Source organism: Hemitrygon akajei, chromosome 1 (assembly GCF_048418815.1).
Source record: "Hemitrygon akajei chromosome 1, sHemAka1.3, whole genome shotgun sequence".
In the NCBI taxonomy this organism is placed as follows: domain Eukaryota; kingdom Metazoa; phylum Chordata; class Chondrichthyes; order Myliobatiformes; family Dasyatidae; genus Hemitrygon; species Hemitrygon akajei.
This window is the reverse complement of record NC_133124.1, coordinates 62869212-62896383: the sequence shown is the minus strand read 5'-3', so window position 1 is coordinate 62896383 and position 27172 is coordinate 62869212. Positions and strand designations below refer to the sequence as shown.

Sequence of the window (27172 nt, the reverse complement as noted above, 5' to 3'; positions counted from 1 at the left end):
CTTTTACATTAGCTTTGACTTTCCTTGTCAGCCACAGTTGTACTATTTTGCCATTTGAGTGTTTCTTTGCTTTTGGAATACATACATCCTGCACCTGCATAAAGGAGGTGGAGCTAAGTAGTTATGGCGCCCAGTGGCGACTCCTTTGCTTGCATCTTCGAAAACAATTCTATTTCCATCTTTAATACATCTATTATTCCCTTTCAGGGTTCTTTTGAAGATCCTGACCTAATGTTACAAGCTGACTACGATTCTTTGCGGAAATGGGACACGCTTTCGGGGTTCCACAATCAGCAGCTAAATGGCATGCCAAAGTCTCGGCCTAAGATTTCGGCATGGATTCAGAAGCCTGGGATCTCGAGGAACTGGAGACAGGTAGATCAAGGGTCGGTGTTGCCACAGGAGACCCTAGTGTCATTGGGAGAGTCAGAACATCTGCTGTGTGTCTGGGGACCTGGGATCTTTGCGATCTTCAGGCACAGAGCTTGAAAAAAGCAACGTAACGGACTTTTTAACATCATAAAACAGCCAGTTGTTTGTTATGTCTCCCCGCTTGTTGGAAAATGGAGTCACTGCTTTCTCCCTTATTAGGAGAGAGAGAGAGAGCCTGCAGCACGTTGAATTATTGGGTGAACAATATAGTCTTTGGGGTAACCGCAAGTCACTGTCTTTACTATTGCTTTGCTCACACTTGAGTGCTGATAGTGGGTGCGCTTTATTTTTGCTGGTGGGGGCAGGGGGATTGTTGCTCACTGTCGCTTATATGCGGGAGGGAGGGGAGCTTGTGGGGCGAGGACTCTGGTGTTCTAACATTTAACTGTCATTCATTCTTGGGGCACTCCTCTGTTTTCATGGCTGGTTGCGAAGAAAAAGCATTTCAGGATGTATATTGTATATATTTCTCTAACATTAAATTGTACCTTTGAACCTCTCCACTTTTCCCAGAAACTCGCACCATTGCTGCTCTGCTATCATCCCTGCCAGCATCTCCTTCCAATTTACTTTGGCCAGCTCCTCTCTCATACCGCTGTAGTTTCCTTTATTCCACTGAAATACTGCTATGTCAGACTTTTACTTTCTCCCTATCAAATTTCAAGTTGAACTCAATAATACTGTGATCACTGGTTTCTAAGGGTTCTTTTACCTTAAGCTCCCTAATCGCCTCTAGTTCATCACATAACACCCAATCCAGTATAGCTGATCCCCTAGCAGGCTCAATGACAAATTGTTCTAAAAAGCCATCTCATAGGCATTCAACAAATTCACTCTCTTGAGATTCATTGCCAACCTGCGTGTTAAAATCTCCCACGGCTATCATAACATTGCCTTTTTGACTTTTTTTTTCTATTTTCCATTGTAATCTGTAGTCCACATCCCAGCTACCATTTAGAGACCTGTATATGACTGCCATCATGGTCCTTTTACCTTTGCAAATTCTTAACTCTACTGACAAGGTTTCAACATTTTCTGATCCTATGTCACATCTTTCTAAAGATTTGATGCAATTCTTCACCAGCAGAGGCATGCCAGCCTCTCTCCCTACCGCCCTATCCCTCCCATTCAATGTGTAACCTTGAACATTCAGTCCCTAAATAACAACTATCCTTCAGCCACAATTCAGTGATGGCCACAACATTATACCCAACAATCTGTAAAAGTGCAACAAGATCGTCCACCTCATTTCTTATACTCCGTGCATTGAGATATAACACTCTGTGGACTATATACACTACTTTTTTTTGATTCTGCATCCTTAATACACTGATACTCATCCTGCTGATGCAATTTTGTCCTATCATCTGCCTGCCCTTCCTCACAGTCTAACTGCACGCCCATTGCATTTTTACTATCCTGAGTCCCTTTACTCCAGTTCCCATCCCGTTGCCTAACCATATATATGTTTTTATGTGTGTGAATGTTTTCTTTATTCACTATTTTGAACATGCTGTGTATGTTTTGCACTTTAGCCCCAGAGGAACGCTGTTTCTTTGAGCTGTATCTACGTATAGTTGAATGATAATGACAACCAAATGGTCTACCTTAATTAGTAGCTACAAAGAGCTAAATAATCACAGCAAAAAGCATTATTGGATTGGAAAATCCATGTCACTTCAGGGAAGAGGAAAATCCATATGGATAGCTGAAGGACATGACTCAAAACACAGGATTTAAAAGTGACCTTAATATATAATAGAGAATGATACAATATGAGTAAAATCAATTTAGTAAATGAAGAAAGGTAATTCTGAGAAGCAAAGAACACAACTTTGGAAAAGAAGCAGCAATATTGTTAAACAACATACCAAATTATTAATAAGAAATGGTATTAAAATAATGGTCAACATAAAAAAACTACCAAAAGGAAAAAAATATGCCTCTATGGGTGAATAATGATGTATTGCAACAGCAGAAAGCAAGGGAAAAGGTACACATTAATTGAATGCCTTAAAAAGAGGGAGTATGAAGATAGAAATAAATAACAAAGTTAAGAATACAACTAAGAAATAATATTAATAAGGAACATAAAATAAAACAGTAAAATATTTCAGATATATCAAATAGAACAAGACGACTGGGCTAGGAATAGGGCCCTTACAGGATCAATAAGACAGAGTTACAATTAAAAACCGGGAGCATACAAAAATGTCCCAATACTCATTACAAGTTAATTCAAAATTAGAAAAAAAACGGATACAGGAATTAAACTAACCAAAGTCTAAAAAAATAAAATCTCTAGTCTCAAAGGATGTCATCCACAGATGTTAATACAATTGAGGGAAGTGACAGCTGAGATATTTCTACACATTTTAACTGATTAGTGAAAAGTGTAGAGCTAAAGAAATGATAAATTGCTAATGTAATACATCATTGTATATAATAAGGGTGGTACACATACTGAGAGAATGAGTAATAGATCAGTCAGTTTAGCATGGTGGTAAAAGTAATGCAGTTCCTACCAAAGGAGAAAATGGTAGAACAGTGAGAACCAAGTAGTAGAAGCCTGAAAAGTCAGCATGGATTCAAAAAGGGAGGACTTGCATGACCAGCTTTGTTGAACATCTTTGAACTTATATTGACAATACAGTAGATAAAATTTATCTAGGCTTTTAAAAGTCACTCAGTAAGGTACCCTACAGTAGATTAACGAGTAAGGTCACTAAAGGCAGACTCAGCAGACAAGAGCAAACTGGATTGCTAATTGCATAATTCAAGAATTATGACATGAAACCTAATTCAAGAATGAACAGCAGCTCATTCTAATTAAAGAAGTGAGGTAGTGGGTATTTCACACGATTAGTGATGTGACTCCTGCTGTTCACAACTTAAACTAAATAATCACAAACAAGAGAAAATCTACAGATGTTGGAAATCCAAGCAACATACACAAAATGCTGGAGAAACTCAGCAGGCCAGACAGTATCTATGGAAAAGAGCACCGTTGATGTTTCGGGCCCTGCTGAAGGGTCCCGGCCCGAAACATCCACTGTACTTTTTCCATAGATGCTCGCCTGCTGAGTTCCTCCAGCATTTTGTGTGTGTTGCTTAAACTAAATAGTTTAGAGATTGGAATCAAGAGCTGAACTTCTAAATGTGCAAGTAATATCAAATTTGGGAGGGTGGTTTATCGTCAATGCCAAGAATTAAAACAAAATTTGAGGACAATATTTGACAGTTAATGTTCAACACAGATAAATGTAATGTTGTATATTTTGTAGGAAGAATGCGGAGGTCATTTATTATTTGGAAGATGCAACTCTAGGTGGGGTAAAAAGACAAACAGATCTCAGGGTACAAACATACCAACTAGTAAAATTGTACCATAAGCAAACATAGTCATAAAGGGAAAATACAACAAACATTATTTCTGGAGAGATAGAGTCAAATATTTGGGCAGTTATGTTAAATATATATCAAATCTTGGTTAGAGTACACTTGGGAGTTCTGTGTACAGTTCTGAAAATCACTTCATTAAAGTGCAATGAGGCAATGAGAAGGATGTATAAAAGATTTAAAAGAATGAGACGCAAAGCGAAAGGTATTTAAATCTGGAGAGGATGAATTAATTGGGTCCTTCTGTTGAGAAAAGAAAGTTGAAGGGTGAATGAATGATGAAAACAATGAAAGGTTTTAATAGGTTCTAACAGAAAGTATGTTTCTACTTGTGAAAAAGAACATAACTGAGCCATCAACAGAAGCTAGTCACCAAGCAGTTCAACAAAGAATTCAGAAAACAATCAGAATCGGGTTTAGTATCACCGACAGATGTTGTGGAACTTGTTAACATAGCGATAGCACAACAATGCAATACATAATTTTGGGGAGAGAAGTAAACCAATTACAGCAAGTACATATATGTATATTAAATAGTTAAATTAAAAACAGTGCAAAAACAGAAATAACATTAAAAAGGTGAGGTAGTGTTCATGGGTTCAATGTCCATTTTGGACTCGGATGGCAGAGGGGAAGAAGCTGCTCCTGAATTGCTAAGTATGTGCCTTCAAGCTTCTTACCTCCTTCCTGACGGTAACAATGAAAAGAGGGCATGCCCTGGGTGATGGGGGTCTTTAATAATGGGTGCCGACAAGAATATTATGTGGGTATGCCCACAAGAAAATAAATTAATTTCAGAGATGATATATATATATATATAGTGACATTTATGTACTTTAACAAATTTACTTTGAACCTTTAATACCATAATTCAGCACATTACAAATGTAATAGAAAGTTAAACTATTAACAAATACAGTCTGAATTGACCTTACATCATGTGGCAACAATACACTCATAATTTTAAAAAAATCACAGTAACTTTGGAGATTTTTCAATTGTGAGATCAATCATTTGCTGATTAGATTAAACACTATATTTTCAGATTTCCCACTGAATACTTCTAAAGTGATTTACCTTTGTTGTCCCAAATCATAGTCACTTCTCATTATCTATATTTCAAACATTCTTTACACACCTTGTTCTAGCCCTTGTAGAAGATTCACCTCCATTTACGTGGATGGCATCTCCATTCTGCTGAACTTCTGTTTAAGAGAAATTCAGTTAATATAATTTAACTGAATATAGTTTGTTAATATATTAACAAACTACTAAAGTGATTTTGAAGTAACTAAAAAACAAATACAAAATGTTACCATACTATACTAACAGGTTATATTTTATATTTACTCACTGGTTGCTGATGTATTGCCATTGGGTACAGATTCCTGATCCACTGTCATTCCATCAAGGAAAACAGTCAAGTCACCAGTTTGTACTAGCCCAGTCTTATTTTCTAATGTCAGCTTCAATACTTCTTTAACATTTTCCACTAATGAAAAACAATATAAACACAGCACAATAACATTTTGTTTATTGAAAAGTCTACAGAAACAGCCTGTATAATCAGAATTATCAATATTTTTCTGGTGCAGTATTGTGTATTTAGCTTTTAGCTAGAAAAAATAACGAACTATTAAAATAAAATCTATCTAGTCGACCTTTAAGATAGAAAACAGGCAATATATATTTTTAAAAGATGTAAGAAAGAAATTTTACTCTGAAGAAAATATTAAGAATGACCAAAAGCTGAGGTTAAAATGTCTGTTACAAGAAAAGTCTTACAAAACAGAAGCAGAAATGCTTGGAATTCCCAAGTGGGGAAGCTGTACAGTTCGAGGCATAACTGTCCATAGGGGCCAAGGAAAGAGAATGCAAAATAGCCTTTAGTCAAGGAAATGAATTTTAAAGTGAAACTGCAATGCAATTATTCTCCTTGTATCTCATTTTCCCTGTATAACACCTTCCCAGTAATAGGCGAAACAACAAGGAGAATGGTTCTTAGTGATGTCTCATCACAAAACTTACATTTTCTGTTGTGCACCTCCAAAGCTTGGCCAATGTCTAAGGTTGCTTTCCCTAATAAAGCATCAGATTTTAATGTATGATGGCTCCAGATTTTAAACTCCAATTTGGTGTGTGGTGTTACATTCCTGCACACAGAAGAAGTGTATTTAACATAGATGTATACAGCACAACTAAAAAAAATATTAAAATTCATAGTTATTTTGAAAGTTTATATGCATACACAATTTTTTTTTAATCGGGCATTTGAAGATAGCTAACTAAAACTTCTGTATCGAAAAAAGGGTATTTTACTGCTGTAGACTTCTGACTTATCTGATTGAGATGACATAACTGGTGAAGAGTGTTAAATATATTTTGATTGTTAAAAACCAGAGGTAATAAGTAAACTTATCTTCAGGGTTGATAAACCCATACACATAATATTGTATATTTAATGGCATTTATTTGCTGAATAAGACCAGAAAAGGCCACACAGAAAATTAATTAATTCTCATAACTGCATGGTTAATAGTGTAGGAGGACCATTTCACCCACTAAGCTTCCTATCCCCATTGCTCACTAAACTTCCCCACCCAACTCTTCAACTTCAGTTTCCTGGATTAGGCAGTTAGGATCAGATTCATTCACATAAAGGAGTCCGTCTATTCAAATCTCAACTCTCACACTTCTGTCAGTCATCTGGGGAGACACTAAGATTCTACATCAAAAAGTTACTGAGATTGAATAGCAGAAAAAGTCTGCAACTCAGTATCACCAAGAACATCCTTGAACTTCTTCCTATTTAAGCTTAATTTTAGCACTTTGCCTTTGTAGAATTTAAAAAAATATAAGTTACACAATGCAATACACAGTAATTTAGTAAAAGGTTAGGAACATATCTGCAAACTTATATTAACATTTCTTATTAAAGGAGAAGAATGTCATAGAAGGTTAATTAATCATGTTATAATTTTGCTTACATTGTTAAGTGCTCATCCCATTTTGGATTGGATGAACTATTTGATTTTGCAGATTTCTTTAGTTCTCCATCTGCTGATAATTCCACATAGACAGCAGTTCCAAACCAATTCTTTCTTCTTTTTAACTTTGCAGAAGCAACTATTAAGTAAAATTGTGGTACAAATTTAAGTAAATGCAGATAATAAATCTTTTAATGCCCCACAATATCAAAATAAAACTATGCAACAAAATTTCTGTTTGGACTTTAGTAGGCATTCTTATCTGTATCATCAAAATTACTAAAAACTTTTTTGCATATTGAAATTCCACAATGATAAATCATTCACCAATTCATCAAATATGTTTATACTAAAGCCACTGTTTTCATTAATATGCTTGCAACAGATTTTTAGATGGGCCATTTGAATTAAAGATATTTCTATCAATAATAAAGGAAATATTGTGAGAAACCAGCTGTGCATCTTTAGATGCAAACCAGAAAGAATCTGAATTCAATCAGACAAGAGTTCTTATATTTTGCAATAAGAAAGTCATAAATGTCTAAACACAAGAATAATTAAAGATTAAGAAAGGCCAAGTTCCACCATTTTTTATTGTTCTCTGAAGATTTTCAATACCTATATCAGTAAATAATTGAAATTACAGCCCAAAAATCTTACTCGTATTTAGCTTACACTGCATTTAAGTCTAAATTTTCTCATCCAACTTTGACTTACTTTTATTAATAATACTGGCTTACCTTATTCAGAAGTTTATGTTCTTTAATAAAATTTGTTTTCCTTTCCTCCCACAGGTCAACCTCCTTGTGTGCGTTAATTATTGTACATTTTACTATACTCTCATTGCATGTACATAGACTAATTATGTTCCCCATAATATAGAGGGAAGAGAAGTTATTGCCTTTGCTCTCTCTCCTTCCCCCCCCCCCGCCCCCCCCATAAGCTACACTGCTGGCCACTGATTCCATCCCCCTTCCTGACAGCTGACTGAACCCATAATAGACTATTTGTAATCTTGGTGTCATAGTGCCACCAAGTCACATTTTGACCAAATTTCCAATGGTGTCACTTAGTTAACAATTGAATATTACCAACTCCATCCTGTCTCAAATATTTCTAACTGAAAACACCACTGAAGCTCTCAGCAGTCTTGGATATGGTTGTTTTAACCTATTTTTGGACTTCACTCACATCTATAAACCTCAGTGTTTTCTAAACTTCGCTATCTGTATCCTAAATCAAATCAAAGCCCATTTATCCATTCTCTGTGTTTGCTAACTTCATTAATTTTTAGATAAACAATGAGAGCAACATTTTCTTTTTTTTTTTCAAAACTATCCATAGCCTTCCCTCTCTCTTTAACCTCTTCAAGCCATGATTTCCCGAGTTTGCTGTGATTATTAAATGTATCTGTTTTGTTCAACCTCAGTTTTAACCATCTACCATCGCTATTCACATCTTCACTTACAAAGACCCTTAGCTCTGAATCCCCTCCTAAACCTCTCCACCTTACTATCCTACTCTCCTCTTTGTGGATTTTTCTTTAGAAACCTGTACCTTTGATCAAATATTTAATCATCTGCCCTACAACCCATTGTGGGCTCAGTACCAAATAATCAAATGCATTTATACTTGGATATTCAACTATTTCAAAAGGTAACAGATGTATCATACTACAAAAAAAATACAATCTTGCCAAAGCATAGTGAATGTTTCGGATAATTTCATATAATTATCTTCTCATTTCCTTGGAAATAAGGAATGACACTGATAGATTGTTTCTCTGGAAACCTGCATGGACCCATGTGGTTAAAAGCATAAAATAAAGAAGCAGCATTCTATCAATTTTGCAGTGGCTTTCCTGCACTGTATACAAATTGAGTTATTATACTATTACAGTACTCTAATTTCTAATCTTTACACCATTTCTTTTAGGATCATTCAGCAATAAAATATTTTCCAAAAAAACTGAAGATCTGTTATCAAGTAGTAGACAATTGTATCCCGAGTGTATCATCAATACAGTTTAACTTGCAAGATGCCTCGCTCAACTCCATTCAATTATGTCCCACATTAAAATATTTTGCTGCCTATTAATCAGTCATGTGACCAAATAGATTGCTAAAAAATGAAGCATGGAAATGTATAAAAAAAGTTTCAATAAAAATGTTAACTTTATGTTGGTTTATTTAATGGCAATAAATCAGCTTTAAAAGAACCATTAATATTAAAATGAATAAGTTTTATTTAAAATGATTTTTTAATTAGAATTAAAAGCTCACAAATCTTTTGAAAGGACTGTTCCTTGCAAGCCCATGCAGAAAAATTTAGTGATAAGAGATTTGTACAAGATAGAAATAGGCCTTTCATCCCAACTCATCCTATTTGCCTGCATTAGGCTAATATCCGTCTGCTTTGTTCCTACCCAATTAACCATCTGAAAGCCTTTTAAAAACTCTGATAGCATGTGCTTCTACCACATCTGGCAGCTTGTCCCATTATAACCATCCTTTCTGGAAAACCTTGTGTCTCAAAACTCCTTTAAATTTCTCCCATCTCAACTCAAACCCACGTCCTGTGGTTTTAGACTCCCTCACCCGAGGAAAAATATTTTATCTATGCCCTATATAATTTTATAAACATCTGTAAGATTACTCCTCAGCCTCCTACATTCCAGTGAGAATAAATTCAGCCCCATCAATCTTTCCTGATAACTACAGCCCTCTATTAAAGACAACATCTTGGTGGATCATTTTTGCATTCTCTCTAATGCTAGCATATCCTTTCTGTAGTGCAGTGAGCAGAACTGTATACGGTCCTCCAACTGCAGCCTGCTTAATGTTTTGTACAGCTGCAATATGACATCCCAACTCATATACTCAATGCCTCAGCCTCTGAAGGTAGACGTACCAAATGCATTCTTCACTACCTCAGTCCCTTGATGCCATTAGTATTTGGCATCTAAAAGGAGTTACCTTATACTTGTCTGGATTGAATTCGGTATGTATCTAAACTGCCCAGCTTTTCAACTGATTTATGTCGTCCATTATGTTTTCACAATCTTCTTTCTATCTACAGCTCCTCTAATTTTTGCAAACTTACAAATCAGTCTACCTGCATTTTCATCCAAGTCATTTATATATATGATAAACAACAGTGTCTCTGCACCGGTCTCTGTGATACATCATTGATTAAATTTTCAGCCAGAAAAACACCCCCTTCACCATGACCTTCTGCCTGATATGGCTAAAGTCAATTTTGGATCCAGTTTGCCAACACAACTTGGATCCCATGTGCACTAAATTTCTAAACTATCTACAGAGTGGGACTACATCAAAAGCTTTGCTAAAGTCCACAGAAACTATGTTTATCATTCTGCCTTCATCAATTTTCAAGACATTTAAATATTTTGAAATATTTGTTAACACTAGTTTTACTCTTCTTCATCATGCATGGTTTTAGCTTGCATGGGCAGATGATCTTTATTCTCCAATTAGCGATAAGTGTTTAGCCTTATGCCACCTTCATTACTATACGTCATGAACAGATTTCGAGCAGATTTATTTATACTGTTAATGGATGACAATACCTTGGAAGCACTACCAACAAGTTGTATAACTTGCAATTATCACCTGTTAAATTATCAAGTATTCAATTCATGTCAAAATATGGACAATCTTTAAATTGCATTATCCAAAAATGGCATTAGAGGGAGCACATTACTTTGCCCTATCTGGAAAAACTCACTTGTTTCACCACTGAAAAACACCGAGTATCATTTTGGTTGGAAGTTAGCTAAAGATCATTGCACTTTACCCAATACTGGAGTTCAATTTTTAGCTTGCATCTGTTTCTATTAAATGTGTATTTAGCGTGCACTAAATGTGCACTAAATTTGTTTCGGCGACACCACATTCCTGTAGGTATCTACAGGTTAAGCACATATTTAGCTTTAATTTCAACACATGGGTAAAGCATTTATGTCATCTTTCCAGTGATTTAAAGAGCTCCCATTTATTTTTAAATTATTGAATACAAGACTGAATCAAATATTTCTCTCTTGAAAAAGATAAAAATATGTGGCAGCAAAATGCAAATTCTGTAATGAAAGCCTTAATTACTTCAAGTGCATAACTTATTTGATGGAAAACATATCTCTAATTTTCTGTTATAAGTTTATGATAAGTAAGGTTCTGCGCCAGCATCATTTCATTCAATGAAATGGAATTCATATTCATTCCATGGTTTGCACCAACTGAAAAACCCAGCTTCATCTGAAAATACATTTATGTCTCGTCATCTATACTACGCATAATGATCAGGTCTAAAACATCACTCTGTTAAAAATATGATAAGCTAAATATTAACCAAGATACATCCCACATTTTCATTCAAAATTTACCCAGGAAGAACAATTTGAAATAAAACAGAAAACTCAAGATAAAAGAAACAGAAAATACCAGGAACACTCAGCATGTCAGGAGGCATCTATGGAAAAAGAAATGAGTTGATGTTTCAGGTCAAAAACGCTCTCAGAACCAATATCTTCAGCTTTTTAAAATGTTTAAATGTTGGACGCAACTTCTGTGGAAGTGAAACAGATTCAGGTTGATGACCTCTGATCTGCTGTTAACTTGCGTTCGTTTTCCACAGATGCTTCCTGACCTACTGAGTATTTTCTGTTTTCCAGCATAGGCACATTTTACTTTATCAAAACCTACTAACCTATTAAAGAAATATCAATTACAGATTATAAATATGTATTGTTATTCCTTAAGAGTCCATTATCTAACTCTATTGATTCTAGAAATGATTCCTCAAATTACAGAATTTAATAGCTTCATCCTAAATCCATTACACCTATTAAGTAGCATTTTAGACTTTGTACTAAAAGCCACGTTGTCCCAGAACTACAAATGGACTATTTCCATAAAGGACAGAGGAAAATGGAGATAGTACATAACACAAAATTTGGATGGACAATACTACACAATGGTTTTATATCACAAATAAAAATTTATCAGAATTTGATGAACCATTGACATGACAGAGCATAATCATCTGTGAATTCTCTTGAACACTCAAGGCTGAAATGGTAAACACAAAGTACACTGCAGATGCTGTGGTCAAATCAAGATGTACAAAAAGGCTGGATGAACTCAGCAGGTTGGGCAGCATCCGTTGAAAGAAGCAGTCAACGTTTCGGGTCGAGTCCTGACAAATGGTCTCGACCCGAAAAGTTGACTGCTTCTTTCAACGGATGCTGCCCGACCTGCTGAGTTCATCCAGCTTTTTTGTAAGGCTGAAATGGTATCTGCAAGTTTGACTGCACATGAGCACTACTAGTGCAGTTGCATGTTGAGTAAAGGCTCATGTGCTCTTTCCTTCAGGAACATCCATTTAGTGAAGCTCACAATCATAAAATGCAAATCCTTTGTCACCACTCCTCATATTTTATTATTAATCCTACAGCTTTTAGGGAAGTTCTGACCATATTCTTGTCTTTATTTTAAACCATACCTCTTTTGGAGTATTATCCCTGCATACATCAGATGCTCGTTATTGTCTACAGCTTGGCACTCAATACTATCATCCCCTCAAAACTAATCGATAAGCTTCAATTCCTAGTCCACAATACCTCCTTGTGCAACTGGATCCTCGATTTCCTCACTTGGAGAACAGTCAGTTCAGACTAGCAAAAACAGCTCCTCCATAATCTCCCTCAGCACAGGTGCACCATGATGTCATGAGCTTAGCTACCTGCTCTACTCAGTTTATAATTATGACTGTGAGGCTAAGCACAGCTCCAAAGCCATATCTAAGTTTGAAGACACCACTGTCATTGGCTGAACCAAAGGTGGTGACAAATCAGCATATAGAAGGGAGACTGAAAACCTGGCTAAGTGGTGTCATAACAACTTCTCACTTAATGTCAGCAAGAGCAAGGAAATGGTTATTGACTTCAGGAGAAGAAAATTCGATCCTTATTGGGGGGGGGGGGGGTCAGAGGTGGAGAGGGTCAGCAACTTTCAATTCCTGTTATCATTTCAGAGGAAATATACTTGGTCCAGAACATAAGTGCCATTACGAAGAAAGCACAGCAACACCTCAACTTTCTTCAAAGTTTGCAAAGATTTGGCATGTTATCTAAAACTCTGACAAACTTCTATAGATGTGTGATGGAGAGTATATTGACTGATTGCATCATGGCCTGGTACGGAAACACCAATGCCCTTGTACAGAAAAGCCTACAAAAAGTAATGGTTATGGCCTAGTCTATCATGGGTAAAAAAACCTTTCCCTACATGGAGCACTGTCACAGGAAAGCAGTATCCATCATCAGGGACCCCCAACATCTAGACTGTGCCCTCTTCTTGCTACTGCCACCAGGAAGGTGATACAGGAGCCTCAGGACCCACACCACCAGTTTCAGGAATGAGTTATTACCTCTCAACCATCAAGCTCTTAATTGGGTAACTGTGGAAACAGTTCAGTGACAGCTCTTGAACCAGAGGGGATAGCTTCACTTGCCCCATCATGAACTGTTCCCACAATCTATGAACTCACTTTCTAGGACTCTTCATCTCATGTTCTCAATATTTGTTTATTTATTATATTATTTCTTTTTTCCTCTTTTTGCATTTGCAGTTCGTTGGGTTTTTTTTTGCACATTGGTTGTTGTCCATCCTGCTGGGTACAGTCTTTCATTGATTCTGTTGTGTTTCTTGTATTTACTGTGATTACCTGCAAGAAAATGAATCTCAGGGTTGTATATGTATTTTGATAATAAATGTACTTTGAACTCTCAATGGGGCTAGCAGTGCATCCATTCAGAAATAAAGCATCCCAGTACACCTGTAATGCTGTACATCTTCCATAAAAGTCCAAGGAAAATAACTGATCCACACCTAACCCAATAGGTTCATAGCCAAGTCAAACTCTTCCAAAGTGCTCCCTGTTTCTTCCACAGTTCAAACCAGAGTTCTTCATCCATTAAGAGGAACCTGAGGGGGAACTTTTGCACTAGTGTGGAAGGAACTGCCAGCAGAAGTGACGGATGAGTGCTCGATTGCAATACTTAAAGACAAGTTTGGATAAGCACATGGATGGGAGGAGTATGATCCAGGTGCAGACTGATGGGATTAGGCAGAATAACAACTTGGCACAAACTAGATGAATTCAAGCACTTGTTTCTGTGCTGTAGCATTCTATGATTCTATTAGGTTTTCCATTTTTATTTTGCTCCTTTTCCATCCATCTCTCCCAATTCACTTTCCCCATTCACTGCCAACTTTTTTTATATAAGCTACCATTCATTTTCCTACCTCTTGCTTCCCCCCTTGCCACACATTTGCTCGATTTTCTCACTCTTTGTGTCACACCTGGCAGAAGTTACTGTGACCACTGCATACTGCAACAAGATTCCCACCTAAGGCACTGAATGTTCAAAATCTGATCCACTCATTGCAAAACTTTCAATGAGGCAACAGTTTTTATTTTAAAGTTCAACACAGAAAAGTGTGAAGTGATTCATCTTGAAAGGTTAAATTTGAAGGCAAAATACAGGGCTTAAGGCAAAATTCTTAGCAGTGTGGAGAAAGACAAGGATCTGTGGTTCACATCCATAGAAGCTTCAAAATTGACAGGATGTAAAGAAGGCATATAGTGCATCAACTTTCATTAGTTGGGGGATTGAGTTCAAGAGCAGCAAAATAGTATTGCAGCTCTACAAAAGCCTAGTTAGATCATACTTGGAATACTGTGTTCAATTCTGGTTGTCTCATTATAGGAAGGATGTGGAAGCTTTAGAGAGTACAAAATAGATTTACCAGGATGCTACCTGGACTAGAGGGCATGTTTTATGAAGATAGGTTGAGCTAGCTAGGGCTTTTCTCTTTGGTGTGAAGGAGAATGAGAGGTGACTTGATAGACGTGAGCAAGAAGATAACAGGCATGGATGGAGTGGATAGAGAGTCTATTTCCCAGGGTGGAAATGGATAATACAAAGGGACATAACTGTAAGAAGATTGGTGGAAGTATAGAGTAGGGATGTCAGAGGTATGTTCTTCATACATAGAGTGGTAAACAGATGAAATGCTATGCCCGGGCTGGTGGTAAATGCAGATACATTAGGGACATTGAAGAAAGTCTTAGAATAGGTACGCAGATGAAAGTAAAATGGAGGATTATGTAGGAAGGAAGGGTTAGATTGATCTTAAGAGTAGGTTAAAAGGTCAGCACAACAATGTCAGTCAAAGGGTCTGTACTGTGCTGTAAAGTTCTATGTTCTTACTGAAGAAAGTAGGACCCACCCCAACTGTAGTCTCTTCTGTCAGTAAATTCTGACAAGACAATAGACCTTTATTGACTGGCAATATCATTCATAAAAGAATAGTTATCAAAGGCACCCAGCAAAGAAAAGCACTATTTTCTATTAAAAATATTAGCAGTTTTGTTCAAACTTGCAATTGTATTGTTAATGTCCTTTTAAAGACAAAAAAGTTGATGAGATATCCTTTACATGTTCACAAACAAAAGTTGTTAGTTATAGCATTGCTTCTAGCTTTTCAGTTGGTAGATAGCTAAGAAATATTCAGAAGTGCTTTAACTAACTTTACACAAAGTGAGTTTTAAAAAAACGTAATCTACACTGCATTATTTACTTTCTTACTTAACTATTAGATTAATTAAGGAGAACGAATAGCACACTTGGTTAGCAGCTATCGTCTCTGAAAGCTGGATCAAACTTATTCCCGGCATATGATGGGATGAAATTAATCGCAGTGTGAATGTCAAATATGAGAATGGCCAGCTTTAAACGAATTCCCAATCATAAATGCATGCTTTCTCATAAGCTCAGAGCTTTGTGCTATTTTTTTTATTCATAGAAGTGATGCAGACTTTGCAGCCTGGTCAGCATTTAAAGGTCCATGCCTTGGGAAGAAGCTAGTGAGCAGTCTACTTGAGTTCTGCTGCAGTTCTTGAAGTTAAAGCTGGAATTACAGAATTCTGACCAAATCACTGTGAAGGAACAGCAACATATTTCTAGACAGGATGCTGTGTGGCTTGGGAGTCCACTTTCAGGTGGTGATGCTCTCATGCTTAGTGACCCTTGTCAATTTAGTCTAAGGAGTGTTAGTGAGTTGTTGCAGTGATCCCTGTAGATGGTACACACTGCTGCTATTCTTCATCTGTGCTGAAGTTAAGAAAATGGTTGTGGATTAGGGTGCCTACCAAGTGAGCTGCTATTTGCATAAGAACTTGGGAATTTATAATGATGCAGGTACACTAGAATTATGGGACATAATTAAAATACACACACTATAGTTTTCTGAACAGTGACTTTGCTCATCAAATTTTGTAATCCTTCATGTTGATTTTGAGCTAAAAGTGAGATAAAAAGTTAAAAGCTCAGTAGAAGTATCTCGTTATATAAGCAAATGTAAAAGAAAACCCATTTCATAACATTGAGAATATAAAATGATTAAAGTCTCTGAGAGAACACTCATTCTCAAGCCACATAGCCACATTTTAAAGGACAGTCAAAAAACTTCTATTTAGTAGATATTTGCACATTTCATTGCAGTTACAAAAACAATTTCTAAAAAGCTTTTTGCTAAAGTGTCACTGACAGATTAACAAATGTTTAACATTTCATAAATGGCTTACTGTAAACATATCTGCTTTCTTGTATAGATCTTATTTATACAATTGATATGGGTCCAGATATTTAGAAGCAGTTACATTTGTCTTTATTGAAATCACCAACAAATTGTAGCAACGCATTACTACCTTATTAGCCTAGTTACATGAAATTTCACAGGAAGTACTATGAATGCTATCACTTAAACAACACAACATCTTACTAATAAAATACTGTAAGTGTTCCCATGATTCAATTCAATATTTAACCAGTGCAATGGGAGAATCTAAATCATCAAATACTATTACAAATCTTATTTCCTGAATAAAGCCTTCATTCAACAATACCCACGACAAGTTTGTCCACAAAAATTCTTATGTAGCTTCAAATAAAATATCTTGGAAGGAAAACACCATACCAGTTACGTGCAACTGTGATCTTCCATTTTGATTGCTACTTGAACAAGTTGTTGCCATGTCACATGCAACGTTAGCCTACAAAGGAGGAAAATTAAGCATTACAAGTGCATATTTATTTCAATTATCATATCCATGGAGTTAACTGTCTAACTTCATAAAACATTCCACCATCCTGCCCGTTAAAAATAAGTTATAAATAACATCTTCTTGGCATTGTGCAGTATTCATCACAACTTTGGTATTATCAGTCAATTTGCAACCAATGTCAGTACTTCTAAACAATAATGTAAAGACTATGGCAAATATATACTCCTATAAATAGCCATGACTAAAAAAAAATTACAGTACAGTATTGAGATTTTAAATATTGGCTAGGGCACTGTAATAAACTAGTTAATTTGTTTTAGTAAAGCAACTCTAAACTTAGACTATTTATACAATGTACATTTAAAAAAAGTGTTTCCATCCCAGTTTCTTTATGCAGTTGTGGAAATAATTCAAGTTCATTGTCAGAAACCTTGAGGCAGGTGGTCACAGTAGAACTGACAGTGCCTTAGGAAAACAGAATTGAGGAGGCTTTTGAATATAATAAAGTCAAATACCAGGAGCTGGTGGAGCAGTGCCAGAGACAGAGGTGGGGGCATGATTGCAAGCCTATAGAGGTGGTGTATAGCGATTTTGCTGGTAGCTCGCTATGCACAACTTCCCCTCTTGACATTTACGGTGCTGCAAAGGAAAGAGCTATCAGGACTATCATTGAGGCTGCTGAGTGAGCCTTCAGATGGCTATGGATCAAGAGGTGTGACCCGTGGACCAGTGCTGCTGGGACACAAGATACACACACATACACACACAAAATATCTTTCTTCTGGGGCCAAGGTGCAATGTACAAAGTAACACACAGCACATAGTTATGACCCAGCAAATACAGTCACAAAATAATATTAGCACAAGTCTCTGAGTGACATGACCTCAAGATTGACACGTTGACATCAAGTACAAGGTGCATGTTTAAGTAAAACAGTATTATATTACTGGCATTATTATAATAGAACACACTGTAGTATAGAAATATGAAAAAAGCAACAATAAAAGATGAAAGAGACCAGTACAGAGTGAGAATGTGCCTGTGAGCTGGGAAGTGGGTTGGGGAGGAGTGGGAAGGGCAGGTCATTCAGGCAGGATGTAATTTTCCTAGGCTGCAGTTATTTTGTTTCAAAGGAACATTCCCACAATATTTACCAAATGATTATGGTTTAATTCCCTTTCCAGACATTTGAGGAAGAAATTCCTATTGAAATTCCAATGCTAAAGGAGTTCTGCATACTGCCAATAGTCAGATTTTAAATTAGTCAGCCCTCCTTATCCGCGGGTTCCGCATGTGCAGATTCAACCAACCGCGGATCAGGAAAACCTGGAAGTTCTCTCTCCAGCACTCATTGTTTGAGCATGCACAGACTATTTTTTCTTGTCATTATTCCCTAAACAATACAGTATAACAACTATTTACATAGCATTTACATTGTATTAGGTATTATAAGTAATCTAGAGATGAATCAAAGTACAGGCAGTCTTTAAGTCAGATTTGTACGCAAGTCGGAACAGATACACCCGGTATTATTTAGCGTCAGTTAGTCAAACGTTTGTCTTAGTATATATTTTACCTTTCTATGCATATAAAACACTTAAGAAACGTATGCATTTCAATAATTAAACCACTGCGTTGCTTAGTAATAATTGTAGCTTTCATCAGGGCAGGACCTTTAGCATGCTGCATTATTCTCACTTTATCCTTTAAAATTGTTCTGATTGTTGACCGACTGTAGCCTAACACTTTTCCAATGACCGACTGCATTTCACCTCTTTCCGATCGCTTTATTATTTCCACTTTATTTTTAATCGCGATCATTTTCCATCAACAGAACAGAAACACTGCGGATTCAGCAGCAGCCGCAGGCAGCGGGCCCTAAAGTCCATCGGACTGAGAAGGGTTAAATAAAGTCCGGAGCTCCGCTGAGTGCTAAAGTCGACCACACTGAGACATGTTAAATAAGGGACTTGAGTATCCGTGTTTTTTGGTATCCGCGGGGGATTGGTCCCGGGACCAATCCCCCGTGGATAAGGAGGGCCGACTGTATAACATAAAAATAAAGGCTGAATGCTCAGACTTAAAAGCAGTAATAGAATTGTTCTGAAGATGACTCTCCAATATTTCACCTCTAGAGTTTATTTGCACTATATTTACCAATTTAGAATGATTTTTGACAGGTTTTTATATTGGATATTGTTAGTTAATTGTTCAAGTGGGTAATTTCTTAACAAGAATATTGCTGGCCAATATATTCCTCTACACTGCCTTCAAATTAAATCCTTCTTGTGTTATGCAGTATTTAGGTGAAAGATTGTGAGCTGCTAGCCAAAATCATCTGCATTAGCTAAAAATCACTGAAAACATTCAAACATCCTAGCATATTCTATTGCTACACTGAATTTAGTTTATGAACTGGGCAGGAAATGGCTGATGGAATATTACATGAAGTTGTCAATCAAATATATGAAAGTACTTTTTGAAATGGTGGGAAGTTGAAGAATATTTGTACTCAGAGACCTGAGTAAACCTTGTAGACAAATCACTAAAAGTTAACATGCAGAAACAGAAAATTACAAAGACACATGGTATATTGTCATTTACTGTAAGAGGATTTGAGCATAGAATAGACATACTATGAAATTAAAGGGTCCTGGTGAGATTACATCTGAAATATTATGCACCATTCCTGCTTCTCTAGCCAGGGACTGATAGCATATTCTCCGAAGTGTAACAAAGTTTTAACATATTGATTACTGAAATGGGGAGATTTGTCCAGTGCTTAGGTATTAAACAGATTGTATCTGCCTGTACTCTATGTAAAAGAATAAGAGATGATCTCATTGAAATTCTTACTTGACCTTGTAGTCTGGATGCAGGAATATTGCTTCTACTGGCTGGGTACTAATGAACTTGTGTATATTTCAAAACAAGGAGTCGCCATTCAGGATTGTGTTGAGAAGAAATTTCTTCTAGAAGAAACAAAATCACTGAATTCTGTAGTCAAGTGGTTTGTGCAAGTTCAGTTGCTGAATCTATTTAATGCAGAGACTGATACATTTTTGGCCAAACCACACTGAAATTATAGGAGAGCGATACTGCAATAAAGGATTAGTTATGATGTTACTATGTGCAGAGAAAGCTCAAATGGCTTAATGCTACTTCCATTTCTAATGTACTTATGGCTGTAGAACAATGCAGCATATTGATTTGAACAATTATAAAGCCCATAATTTATAAAGCTGTGAGTTTTATAACTGAATGCAGATTGTGAAAAAGGATTCTTTTCCACATGTTAAAACAAAAATTATAAATAAGGTGCCAGAAATGTGTACAATTAGACACATAAATACCTATAAACACAGAAATTACATTAATAATTTTATTTTGCACATTTCTGTAAAAATACAACATCTGTATAAGCGGTCAGGGTATGATAGTCAAATTTACCTTTACTGATCCATATCTATCCCAATCCACTCTGAAGTCCCTAAAGATCATTCTAACATTTAAAACATTATTTGACAGTGCCTGTGCATACTTCAAATCATAAAGGCAATAACATTATATTCAATAAGAAACATTGGTACATTAGTGCAAACACGAGGAAATCTGCAGATGCTGGAAATTCAAACAACACACACAAAATGCTGGTAGAACACAGCAGGCTAGGCAGCATCTATAGGGAGAAGCGATGTCGATGTTTCGGGTCGAGTCTCGACCCGAAACATCGACATCGCTTCTCCCTATAGATGCTGCCTAGCCTGCTGTGTTCTACCAGCATTGCTACATTAGTTACAGGTTGACTACCGATTTTCTGAAAACTGATAGTCTGGCACCTCTTTTAATTCCGATGAAATTACGAGACAGTTTACTGAGCGGCACCGCATGGCACTGTGTGTAGCGCACGCTCCGCCATCTGTGGCCAGTCTCATTTTGACAAAAGCACACTAACTTTATTACTTGTTGATGGTAGTCCCAATATTTTTGCTTATTTTTTATGTATATTTATCTCAGAAGCCATAGCTATGGTTAAATGCAAGTACCAGTGGCGGTGTCAAATGTAAACATCAGTCCATATCAATCCAAGAGGAAGCTGAAAATGTTAAAAAAAACTTGACCAAGGTGTTTTCTGTGTGACTTATATGGCATTGTGTATGATATAAAGCAGCAAAAAGAAAAAGTGGTAATTCTACATAAACATTGATTCGCTAAAGCAAATGAGCATTAGAAAAACTACAGTAGTAGGTAAGAGCACAGAGCATGATCAAGTGATGAATGAATACCTCCGCCAGCATCGGTGTGATGAAGACAACTTGTCGGGCAGTATAATAATGAACCATGCTAAGTCGTCCAAAAAGAACTTAAATTAGAACGTGCGTGTGACTACAGTGAAACATAGCTTCAAAGGTTTAAGAAGCATAGTGGAATTTCCATGCATAAAGCATGTGGAGAATAACAGTCTGCAAACCATGAAGGAGCTACCGAGTATACGGACGCATTTGCGAAGCTCATAGCTGACAAAAATCTCAGTCCTGAGTGGGTGTGTAATGCAGTTGAAACTGCATTATACTGGCGATGCACACCTAGGAATACATTAGCAACAGAAGATGAAGATGATCGCACAGAATTCAAACAATCTAAGTGCTCCAATGCAACAGATATTCACAGATGTAAACCACTAGTGATCGGAAGAAGTAAATGCCCAAGGGCCTTTAAGGTGTTAAAATATACCTAGTAAACTATTGAAGAAATAAAAATGGCTGAATTACCAGCTATGGTATTATGTTAGAGTAGTCTGAAAGGTATTTTGTACCAGAAGCCAGAGCACATTGCACATCCATAGGGCTACCCTAAGATTGCAAAATTCTTATTTTGAATAATTGTTTCAGCTCGCCCCAAAGCTGAGTTCCTGTGTAAGAATATTTTTACAATGTATTTACCACCAAGCTGTACGTTGTTTATCCAATCCCAAGACCATGGAATACTGTGCTCTCTAATAGCCAAGTATCACTCACCTTTCATGAAATGTCTGTTGGATGAGGTGAATGCTGGCAATTCTGTACAAACATTTATGGAAGAATTTAACAAAGGACATTCTTTGGTTCATTGCTCGAGGGTGGGAGAAATTAGAGCCTTCAGCACTAACAAATGGCTTGCATAAGTTGTGGCCTGCCTTAATGTTTGATAATGCACCTGAAGAAAACCTTGACAATGATTTTATAGGATTTTGTGTGCCAAAGGAGAAAGTAGTTTTTCATTATTTGTTTGCATGTGCAAAGTGTTACAGGACCTGCTATCAAAAATATAGCAAGTAGTCTTAATGCAGAAAATCTATGTGAACGGATGATTGTTAACAACAAAGCACCTGCTGTGTATCACCTTACGGACTTGGAAATTATAGACAGTGTTCTCTGAATGCTGATAAAAACACTACAAGTGATGAAGATGGTACTGATGATGATAAGATGATTGAAACTGAAAGATTTACTATTGACAAGTTGAGTTGTTGGGTGATTTAATCAAAGGGTTAGAGAAACATACCTTCGTGATGTAACAAGAGTTAATGTATATTTATTTGATGCAAGATAAAAACACTTGAAACAACTTGCCTGGATGAAATGTTTAAAAAAATAACCAAGAAGCAACATTCTTTGCAAGTACAGTAATAATTAAATACCGGTATACATTTAATTTTTGTTTAATTTAGAATTCTTTTTAAGCTTCTACAGTCAATTTTTGCCATTATTATTGTGTGACCTCTTATAATCCAGCAAAAATGTTAATCTGGAAAGACTCAGTAACTGAGGGTGCCAGAAAATTGGTGATCAACTCATACATAGAGAAAAAAAATGTTTGTTTCAATCTTTAGTTCTAAAAAGATTCACAGAAAACATGGGCAGAGATTTTCCATGGCTCTTGTGGAAATTGACAGTCATTGTCCCAAAGGAATTCACATAACAGCTGTTAAAAAGAATGTCAAAAACAAAAAGACACAACAATGAATTACTGACAACAGATAGTGTTTCACTTAAGGTGCCCGTAAGACTTACTGCATATAGAATTTGCTCTATTCAGTGTTACAGTTTAAAGATGCTGGTGGCCAGTTTATGAAATTAAAATTGGAAAAACTAGTGAGGTTATTGTTGAAAGATTAGAAAATCTGCAGATGCTGGAAATCCAAGCAACGCACACAAAATGTTGGTGGAACTTAGCAGGCCAGGCAGCATCTACAGAATTGAGGACTTATGAATGATGAAGGGTCTCAGCCTGAAACATCGACTGTTTACTCTTTTCTATAGATGCTGCCTGGCTTGCTGAGTTCCTCCAGCATTTGTGTGTGTTGTGAGGTTATTGTTGAGCCTAATTACCATAAGGACAGCTCAAATTAGAGCAGTCCCTATTGCAACAATTCTCATGTGACTGCAGATAAAATAAGAGAGAAAAATGCTGTCAATGTAATGTTAATTCATTGAATAGTACATTACAATGAGAGTATGGGGTGTCCAGAGAGGGGCATCACCTCTGGTGAAGGTGCTTGTCATGTCCATTCTGGGGCAGCTCATTCACCTTTGGTCCCTACTGGACACTCAGCTCTCACCTGTGGCTCTAAGTAGCCATTTACAAGAAGCAGCAGCCACAAACCAATACACCACTTTGACAGGCAGGCTAAACCAGGTGAGGATAGCTGGTGGTCACATACCCCAGTGAGATAAGAACATGTCAATCCTAGCATGTGAAGTCAGCTGCAGCAGACTGGGTGGCTGAGATCTGCCGTGAGATCAAACGACAAGGAAGCCGGAGCTGCAATGCTCCGTAGAGAGTGAAGGGCACAACAAGTCATAGAAGACACGGTCATCCACTGCAACCAAGGAAAATCCCAGTTTGGGATGTTTGTTCGTGCCACTGGACTTGGACCTGGACCTCTGAGGTCAAGAGAGTACAAGTGCCCCAGTGCAACAGTTTTTCCACTGTAAAAACTCTCCCGCACAAATCTCACCGGACACAATGGACAACCACCGCTATGTATTACATCCAAAGGCACCACTGAGGCTGGATTTCAAATACTTTGGAATTAATGACAATAAATTTTTCTAACCAGAAAGCATTAAACTTCATGAGTTGCAATTACATTCCTCCAGTCAAGCAAATCTAAGGTATGTTACTTTATAACAGATAGTGCACAATTTTTAATATGTAGTTGTAACACCTCACCATTCACCCCTTTTTTGTAATCATTCTTAAAATATATATTGTTATTGTCATTTTTGCATGAGAACTTTCTTTTAATTATGAGCCAACATTCTTATTATGACTTTCTCCATTTTAACCTCACCTAGTTTGACAAAAAACCCATAGCAGACTCAATAGGCTGAACTGTCTAATTCTGCTCCTGTCTTATGGTCTTATTACTCCCTTTTGTCAAAGTATGCAGTGCAGTATTACTGTATTACTTATCTACCCTGATCTTCATAGCACATATTATTTTGAAAATGAGGATATAAGCATTTTAAGGAAGTGTCACAATGTGGAAGTTTAGTAATTAAATTAGACTCAGAGTCACTCAAATTGGATGGACAAAAAACTATCAGCATTCAGAAGGAAGCAATCAACTTGGCTCAGAATAAGAAAAGGGAGCAAGTACAAGAATCTACATTGAGGATATCATGGAGTATCATGGCTTATGAGAGACTTTTGGAAGATGCAACAGTGAATAAGACTGTACATGAGTTGTAATTTTAATACAGTATATTTGAGTTTTTCTAAGAACCTTGTCATGGTTTGGAAGCTTGCGTGCATCAATGACCCAGACAGCTATGCTGGCTGGAATTAGGGCTTCAAGCTTTGACTCTTGGAAGGGTCATCCATGCCAAACAGGTCAGGATAGAGGCCAGCCTAAGAGCTGTCAACCAGTCCTCCAGGTTCAGGGTTTCAGCTCAGGGTTTAACAACCCTGACCGGTCAAACAAAACTGTTAAGGAAACAGCAATAAAGAATCATTCTACATCTGAGTGGCTAAGAACAGACAGAGATGGAAGACCTTCACTGCTACACTAAACGTCAATGGCATAACGGACAGTAATAATATTTGTGCTAGCAAATAGTGAAGTTGGTGAAAAGAATTTCAAAGCAGAGTATATTGCTTAAATGTGCTTTACAATACTGACTAGGAATGAGCTTCTGTGCACACGATGCAAAATATTAACATTAATACGAGCTGTGAGAGCTTAGAAAGATTGGCAGCATCATCCTGAATGGAAGGTGGCATGTACTGCTGGAGTTATGAGGAGATGGATATTTAGAAAGCTGTTAATAAAAGATGCAGAATATTGGTTCCAGCACACCCACAGCAGGACAGGGAGACGGCTGAGCATCCATAAGATGTGGCTACTTTCTGAATGAGATTTCGGAGTACCGCCTAAGAGTTCATGTATTTGGTAACTGTCCCTCACCATCTGTGGCAATCTCAAAGCTTAAGGGAACAGTATCAAGGGTGAGAAGGATTTCAAGGGTGAGAAGGATTTCAAGACTGAAGCATAGAAATATGTAGAAAGGCATTTCTATGTTGATGGACTTAAATCATTTTCTAGTGCAGAAAGAACAGTCAGAGAGTACTTAAAGTAGCTCAAGACATGAAGGTGTAGCCTAATCGCAGACTGCGTAAGATTGCATCCAATAGTGCTGACGTCATGTAATGCTTCCCATCTGAAGATCTGGCCAAAGGCCTACAGAACGTTGATCTTGGACAGACCTCCTTCCTATGCAGCGTAGTCTGGGCCTTGGATAGGACCTCGTTACCAACACCCTTACTTTCCAGATTACTGTCAACTGCCTATTTGACCCACTTGGATTTGTTGCTCCAGTCAGTATCCAGGGATGCTTTATGTCAAGAGGATTGACCTTGGACACTTGTAGATGGGATGTCCCACTCCCTAAAGTGAAATGACAGCAGTAGCAACAGTGATGTTCTTTCCTTCAGGATCTTATAAGCTTGAAAATTCCAAACACCTACATAATCATTTCACTGTCTACAGCTCAAAAGAAATAAGTCTGCACCTTCTGTGAGGTGTCAACTAAAGCTATTATTGCTGTTGTATACCTAAAGGTTACAGATGCTGCTGGGTATTGTGAAGCAGTGGGCAATCCTGGACAAGGCAAAGCTTGCTCCAAAACCATATCTCACCAAGATTTGAACTTGGTGCTGCTGTTCTAGCAGTTGGGATAGTAGAGAAGGTAACAGAAGAGCTGGACACAGAACCAGAAGATATCAAATTCTCTACTGACAACAATGTTGTACTCTGTTAAATATTTAATGAAACAAGGAGATTCCATGTTTAAGTACATAATATGATCCAACGTATCAGGCAATCAACTCAGAAGAGCCAATGGAACAATACACCTACTAATCTCAACCCGGCTGATCAAGCCACAAGAAGGCTCCGAGCTAATCAGCTTATCCACTCCTCATGGTTAACTGGAATAGCATCTCTTACTGATGCCCCCCCCAGGAACAACATCAAGGCTGGTATTTTCAGTGTGAGAATGGTTGAAGACTGTGCAGTAAGATGGTTTTAACACCAGTCTCTGAGTCTATCCTTCCTTTACCAAAGATTTAATGAAATTATCATTTGACTTTCAGTTTCAGCAGTTAAGTTTGACATCCTATAAATGCCAGGTGGGGCCCTTGGAGGTGCAGTTCATTTAATATGAAGCTTGTTTTATATGAACATTACTTCCTCTACGTATGCTGTTTTAAAAAAAAATATCATTTCCTGCGCAGGGTTAATTTGGATTTTGTTTTGAAGCACACAGTGGAAAGGCATCTATCGCCATCCTCTTATTAACTGCCTTTGAAACAGTAATACATTTTCACAAGTAAAAACTCACTAAAAACCCTGAAGGAAGCTTCTGTTTAACTCACTGCATAGCTTTGTGCATGGGCAAGGGCACAGTGGTACAACTAGAAGAGTCGCTGCCCACAGTGTTAGTGACCAGAGTTCAATCCTGACCTGAGTTGCTTGTTATCTGTGTGGAGTTTATTCCATGACCAGGTGGCTTCCTCTAGGTGCTCGAGTTTCCTCCTATATCACAAAAACATGTTCAGTGGTAGGTTAACTGGCCACTGTAAATTGCCACTAGTGTATAGGTGAGTGGCAGAATATGGGTGAAGTCAACGAGAATGTAGCGAGAATAAAAGATGTAGG

General features: G+C 37.2%; 1 protein-coding gene across 1 annotated transcript in view; it reads right to left on the bottom strand.

Annotated features, from left to right (window-relative positions):
* LOC140727045 (NEDD4-like E3 ubiquitin-protein ligase WWP1) overlaps positions 1–27172 on the bottom strand; it is a 150385-nt gene that overhangs the window by 88074 nt on the left and 35139 nt on the right. The window contains exons 2-6 of the mRNA XM_073044242.1: positions 16880–16955; positions 6819–6957; positions 5860–5984; positions 5186–5323; positions 4970–5036 (exon numbers count right to left, since the gene is read on the bottom strand). Coding sequence (XP_072900343.1) covers positions 4970–5036; positions 5186–5323; positions 5860–5984; positions 6819–6957; positions 16880–16955 — 545 coding nt within the window. The remainder of the gene's footprint in view (positions 1–4969; positions 5037–5185; positions 5324–5859; positions 5985–6818; positions 6958–16879; positions 16956–27172) is intronic.